The sequence below is a fragment of the Aaosphaeria arxii genome, assembly GCF_010015735.1.
Source record: "Aaosphaeria arxii CBS 175.79 unplaced genomic scaffold BU24scaffold_1, whole genome shotgun sequence".
Taxonomy (NCBI): Eukaryota; Fungi; Ascomycota; class Dothideomycetes; order Pleosporales; genus Aaosphaeria; species Aaosphaeria arxii.
In genome coordinates, this window is record NW_022983474.1 from 2,314,633 (window position 1) to 2,321,047 (window position 6,415).

At 48.6% G+C, this 6,415-nt stretch overlaps 3 protein-coding genes across 3 annotated transcripts; 1 reads left to right on the forward strand and 2 right to left on the reverse strand.

The window, feature by feature from the left end:
- Positions 1-4: 4 nt before the first annotated feature.
- BU24DRAFT_429977 (MFS general substrate transporter) lies at positions 5-2,331 on the reverse strand (the record flags this gene model as incomplete). The annotated part of the gene is made up of 10 exons (XM_033529782.1): positions 5-507; positions 559-755; positions 813-964; positions 1,018-1,349; positions 1,408-1,501; positions 1,550-1,654; positions 1,704-1,768; positions 1,821-1,896; positions 1,948-2,031; positions 2,092-2,331. The coding sequence occupies 10 exons, from the start codon at positions 2,329-2,331 to the stop codon at positions 5-7; spliced, it is 1,848 nt and encodes a 615-aa protein (XP_033389512.1).
- A 1,329-nt stretch (positions 2,332-3,660) lies between these two features.
- On the reverse strand, positions 3,661-5,601 carry BU24DRAFT_416835 (acyl-CoA dehydrogenase NM domain-like protein). The gene is made up of 3 exons (XM_033526555.1): positions 4,872-5,601; positions 4,103-4,816; positions 3,661-4,046 (listed from the first exon to the last, which is right to left on the reverse strand). Exons 1-3 carry the CDS (start codon positions 5,367-5,369, stop codon positions 3,957-3,959), a joined length of 1,302 nt encoding a protein of 433 aa, XP_033389513.1. The 5' UTR covers positions 5,370-5,601; the 3' UTR covers positions 3,661-3,956.
- Positions 5,602-5,821: 220 nt separating this feature from the next.
- Positions 5,822-6,401, forward strand: BU24DRAFT_416836 (uncharacterized protein). The gene has a single exon (XM_033526556.1). The coding sequence runs from the start codon at positions 5,925-5,927 to the stop codon at positions 6,258-6,260; it is 336 nt and encodes a 111-aa protein (XP_033389514.1). The 5' UTR covers positions 5,822-5,924; the 3' UTR covers positions 6,261-6,401.
- Positions 6,402-6,415: the final 14 nt, after the last annotated feature.

The window sequence follows — 6,415 nt, forward strand, 5'->3', positions numbered from 1 at the left end:
GAAATCATGCAGTTTGTGGCCTGTTAGCACTTCTCTCTGCCGAACCATTTTCCACGTTGTTGGCGGGTCTAGGTCGCGCATCAAGGCTGCTCAATTCTTGGTCCCATAGGCTCTGCTTCTCCACCATCGCCGGGTTGCGGATACAACAGCTAAAGATGATCAGCGCCCCGCATAGCCCTAGACCGGTGAGTGTCAACAGTCTTTGAGTATGTCTATAGCTTGTGACCATTCCATTCCTCACGGGCGTGCCGATTGCGTACATCTCAGTGTACTTGAAAGGCGACGCAAATATGTCTTGGGCCATGGCGTTGGTGTTATGTGGTTCCGGCAGATTTTTAAGCAAAGTAGGAATCAATGTCTGCGTCCAAATAGCACCAGATACTGCATTTCCTAGAGCGCCTCCAATGTTGAAAGTGGCGAGATATAATCCCGTGATGAGTGCAACATGTTTGTGCTTTGTTGCAGCTTGGATGGATGTTTGGGTTGGATATGGGAATAAGCCACCAGCTGATATGATTAGAATCTGTGAGAGAATAGCATGCATTTCAAAGGACTCACCAATTCCGAGAAGAACTTGTGCCCCCCAAACTCCATCACGACTAGGTTTGTTTGCTCCTCCGCGAAAGTGAGATAGAAGGCCGAATGCTACAAAGAACAAGACCGTGCCAGTGATGATAATGCCCTTCAGATGATTTACACGCGGCGAGAATCGTACAACAAGTCCGACGAAAAAACCTATCAATACAGAGAAGAAGCTTGTACGATATTAGTGGCCATAACGTCGAGAAGCGCAGACACAAAAGGTAACTCACTTGTAGAGAGAGACAACCCATGTAGCTCTCTTGACCGACTCGTCAAAGGCGACGATTATAACCGTATAAAGGAAGTTCCCTTGCATGGTCCAGGAAAACTGAAGCATGCACGCAATCCCAAGCGCCCCCCAAACTGCGCGGTCCTTCAGAAGCTATGACAGGAATCAGCATTCAATTACATTCCTGTGAAAGGCGAGAGACCTGCCCTTATCTGAAGCATCGGGTACCGTGCATAACTATGCTCCCATATGAGCCATGTGGGTATACATATGATAAATCCGATCAAAAGTGGCGCAAGCACTTTCGCCTCTTTCCATTGACTCTTATCATGTCCGGCTATCGTGAAAGGTACGAGGATGAAACCGAATACGGCGATCAGAAGGACAATGCCGAGTACATCGACTTGCCAGAACAGAGCCGTGATGAATTTGAGTGGACCCAAGTTTTTGAAAGGGGATTTGATTATATCTAGATGCCCAGCTTTCTTTATTCGTCGATAGGGCAAGAAAAGTGCGACGATCAAAGGGATCGAGCAAACTAAATTAGTTAAAATCTCCTAAGCAAATCAAATTCAAACGCATCGAAGAGAGCTTACCAGTCACGATGGCTGACCACATTCCGATCGCCCATCGCCAGCTTGTACGAGCAAGGACAGCTTCACTGAAGTATCCGCTAGCCCAGGTGTTGAACTAGTCATATCAACAAGGCGTTCGTAGGAGAAAGGTGCTCTCACATACCAGGAATGGTAGAGTGGGTACATATGAGTAGAGTAAACGGGCCTTCAATGTTGTAATATCTGCAACAATGACTTCAACAAGAAGAAGCATGCTGGTATATCCAATCTGTTACAATCAGTAGCCTTCTCTAGGTGGATAGAAGTGGTACGCAAACCTGATAAATCACTGCTCCAGCAGCAAACCCTTCCACATTCTTGCAGCCCGCCTCGATGATTGTACCTGGGATGGAGTTAACGTGCAATTAAGTTACAGACTGTGTAGTGCCACAAACCTATGACATGGAAAAGAACACTCATGATCACCATTTGCAATCTACCAAAGACATCAGCCAATCGCGCAGCTGCAGGCTGTCCATCTTGTCAGTGATAAACCCAGTAGTCTCTCTCCAAGGATCTTACATAGGTTGCTGCAGTTACTACGCTTCGAATGACATTGACTGTTGCAAGCGTTGAGTGTTTGGCAAATCCAGATGTTGCAAGAGGCTTGTGTATGTAAGAATGCTGTCTTACAGGCCCTGATCAGTTACGCGGGTTCATGCGTACCTGGTACACCACTCGGAGCAGGCTATCCATGCCATATGCCCATCCGAATAGGAATAAGCAACTTATAATGTACCATCTCTCATTGTGCGTGAGATTGTCTGCGATTATCTTGTTTCGTCTTGCGCCTGGGCTGGTTCTTCCAACGAGATCGATTTCATTGTCGGAATTGGTGTCGGAATCGGTGTCGGAGTCGACACTAGAACGAAAACATGTGTTGAAAACTCCTCTGAGGAGTGACATGGTAGGGTTGGGGTCGCGGGTCTGATCTTCTCGATGTCAAAAGTGATTGGGGCAGGAGCTTGTTATGTAGGTGGGACAGCCTGAGGCGACGCCCGGCATGCTGGAACCTTGGAGAAAGATCCAATGAAACTCACGCCGTCTTGCAGACAGAGAGGTTGCATGGACAACCAAGGTCATGCATCAGGGCGCCACCTTACCTGGAGCGAGCGCCCTTTTACTCCCTCCGAGCGGGATAGTTTACCGTTTCGAAGCACAAGCGGATGCTCTGCACACGGGTGCGCGTACGGGCCGAACAACATACCTAGAATACGATGGTATCGAGCTATCCAGTACGTGTGGTTTGGCTTCCTAGGTATTGCTTTTCCCTTCATCAGCCGCAAGGCTGAACGAATCACTGACGAACCTGATCTTCCCCCAACCCGACTGCCAATCGCCAAGGGTTACTGCATACCCCCCCTATCCTCTACCTTAGATGCTGATAATTTCGCCTCATTTTCTCTCGGATGTGATAACTGGCTTTGGCTAATATCTTCTCTCCCCGCATGTGCCTGCGCGGACCCTTACTTCAGACGCAGTTATTTCCTACCACAGCATATGGAAACCGACTACACGCTTCTCTTTGAGGCAAACCTGCTTTCTTAACATCTAATCTTATTTTCAAACGTCGTGGTTTCTTATTATCAATCAGTGGCAATCGGCACACAGCTTCATCTCTTTCACCCGACAACTATGCACTAGTCGAATTGGGGATAGCAGCTCGTCTCAATAGGGTTGGGCATGCCCGGCGCTTACAACTGAGCTTGGAGCGCCGGCTGCATCGCAACTCTTATGTCCTTTGGGCTCCATAGACCATCCACATCCCCGAAGTGGCTTTTGCGTGTGTCCTCTGTAGACACTGATGCATAGGCCAGACTAAGCACTTCTTTGTTGCGAAGATAATCAAGTCGCAGTCTACAAGGTCGTTCTTCCAAGACTTAATTGGGTACTGAAGAATATCCACCTCCAACTATAGCAATACCTCGTATCTGAGGATCATGTTGGAGTATAAGCAGTCCAAAATGATACAATGATGTATCAATACACGCAAACCTCTGGCATCAATAATACCTGACGCATTCGTTGCCTATACGATGCAGCAACCCACCGGCCGCAGTGATAGGTGATGGCTAGGCTGGCGCAGTCACGGTTGGCTTGCATCATGCACAACCCAGCCCTGATCCAGCCTCATCATTATTACCACAACCCTCTTTCACTACTCTGTGAAATTCAAATCCTCGATCGCTCTATACTGAATTCTTGTCTTGATAATCTTGATGAAAAGAAATAATTGATCTCTTGGTCTTGTATGGTTTGAGGGGCATTCGGGAACTCTCCGACGATGTTAACCACTGCCAATCGCTGTCCGTTTGGCATCAGCTATGGCTAGTGCTCTTGCGAAGGCTTCAATATTGAAGGCAAAGATCCGGCTGACCCAGGCTGTCTCGAAGTTCTAGACTATTCTTTCAACTAAGCAACAAGGCAAGTTTTCCACATATAGAGATGTTATGACCCTACCACCCACCTAGGTCGACATACGAGTGCAAGGCAGCACTATGAGTACTCTACTCCGTACCTCTACCTCTCCTTTACAATTTCCAGCCACGTTTCTTCGCCAAAGCTGTTTCCTGCCGCAGGGCAAGATCCGCAATGATTTCCTCGCTACCACCACCAACCACCTAACAGTAATCTTAGCTGGGAATCTCACAATCTGATAGATATCCTCTCAACTTACCATCATTCTCAAATCGCGACTCATCTGCTCAATGATTGCACCAGGTCCACCTCTCTTCTGATAACCTGCACCACCGAAGATCTGTTGCGCCTCTCGATTTGCCATCTCGAGAATTCGGCCACCGTGAACTTTTGACAAGGCAATTTGACCAGCTATCTCTGGATCATTCCAGCGCAGGGGAGACTGCTGGATGTGATAGGCTAGCTGTTCTAGCCAAGCCCAATGACTCTCGACATATCTGCCAATAGTCGCCAGCTTATGGCTGATGATCTGGTGGGAGATCAGAGGCTTCCCGAAGGTATGGCGCTTGTTAGCGTACTCGAAGGATTCCGAGAGACACGTGCGGGCCTTGCGATTGCATCCTACTGCCATGATGAAACGCTCCTTATTGAAATTGGTCATGATGATCTTGAACCCTTCGTTCTCCTTACCAAGCAGGTTCTCCACTGGGACAAGGACATCGTCCATCTCCACAAAGCTGGCGCCGCCGCCATTCTGGCCGCTGTTGGGGATGCGACGCCAAGTGAATCCTTTTGAGTTGGTCGGGATGACGATGACCGATATGCCTTTGGCTCCCGGACCGCCAGTGCGTACCGCGGTGGTCATGTGGGTTGCCCAAGGCATGCCGGTTATCCACTTCTTGTAGCCATTAACTACGTAGAACTTGCCGTCTTTTGTCTTCTCGGCTGTGGTTTGAATATTCGCAACATCAGACTGAACGAACCTTGTCAGTTTGGTAAATAGATCGTAGTAGGCCGAAACTACATACACCACCGCTTGGTTCTGTTATACCAAGACAAAAACTGGTCTCCCATGTGAACAGACCTGGGAGCCATTTGCGCTTCTGCTCCTCCGTGCCATGGTGGATGACTGGCGGGATTCCAATGACGCTGCCACCCGCCAACGAAGTTCCAACGCCTCCCTCGATTCGGCTTCCTTCGTCTGTTGCGATGAGGAGATGGAAGATGTCCAGTTCGCCCACGGGGATGCCTGCTGGACCGGGGATATGCTTTGGACGGTACGGCTCTGGCACGTCCGCGAATGGGTGCCCCGAACGGGCGTATTCCAAGCGAACTTGCTCTGGGGCTTCACCCTTCTCTTCCCATTCCAACATGAATGGCTTGACCTTCTCGTCGATGTACTTGCGAAGTTCATCTCTCAGTCGCTTATGAGAGTCATTGTAGTAAGGAGAAGCGAGCGAATTGTACCAGGCTGGTTCGCTCCAAGGTCCCAGGTTACCGAAAGCGTCGTTCTTTTGGGAAGCCATGCTGGCAAGATGTAAGTGCTAGCCCAATATATGGCAATTGTATAGTCCAGGCGTAAGTGCTTTAACGTTTCCCAGTTCCTTCAACAAAGATCATGTATGCACATGTGCATACAGTGTTAGGCTTATTGAGCTGGCATTTGATTTAAGTAACAGCTGGGACGAGAACATATCCGGGGAGCTGTTAAAGCCGAAGCTGATGGCATTGGCGAATGATGCGGGATCAGCATCCTACTGCGTGCATGCATTGCCGCGGTTCATGTGGTCGAGGTACGTTTAGGGCGAGTCAGCATGGCAGCACACGCTAAGTCCATTTGCGGGGGTCCAGCGACCTGTATGCACTCCTACTCTTACCGGTACAACTACAAACACACAAGGCATCAACCTTTCATAGTGAGCATAGAAATATCCCTACAGATAAGATCGACATTTTCTCTCCTTAGATATGTAAGGCATACTGGTAGTGATCAAATAATGATGACCGTGTCTCAGACTCCTCGAAAATATACTGTCACCATGAAACAAGCTTGAACCTCGGTCTCACCAACATCTATCGAGATGTTGTCGTCCATCTTACAAAATTTCAGCTCATCATTGACCACAGTTCATTCATTGTTGTCTCCTCCATCAGCACATTCTGACCGCCTGACCTTGTCAGATTTGAACGATGACGTCCTTCTTCACATCTGTGGATTCCTCACTATCTACGCTACTCAAGACTATGGATCTCGCCAGCATAATAGATATATCAAACCATTATCTCTCGTGAACCGTCGTCTCCATGAAATCACCAGCATCATACTCTTCAAGAGCTTCATCGTCAGTGCAAAAGACGACAGAAACGATGGCGACTGGGAAGCAGGACGCCGCTTCATCCTCGATCTCCTACACTAGGACCCAATCCTCCTCCGCAACATCAAAACACTGAAATTCAACATCTACACCGCAGGACCACCAAAGCACGAAGCTCCTACAGTCAACATTCAACTCTTCGTCACCCTCTTATCCAAACTCTCCCACCTCCACCACCTCGAACTCTTCTTCCCACC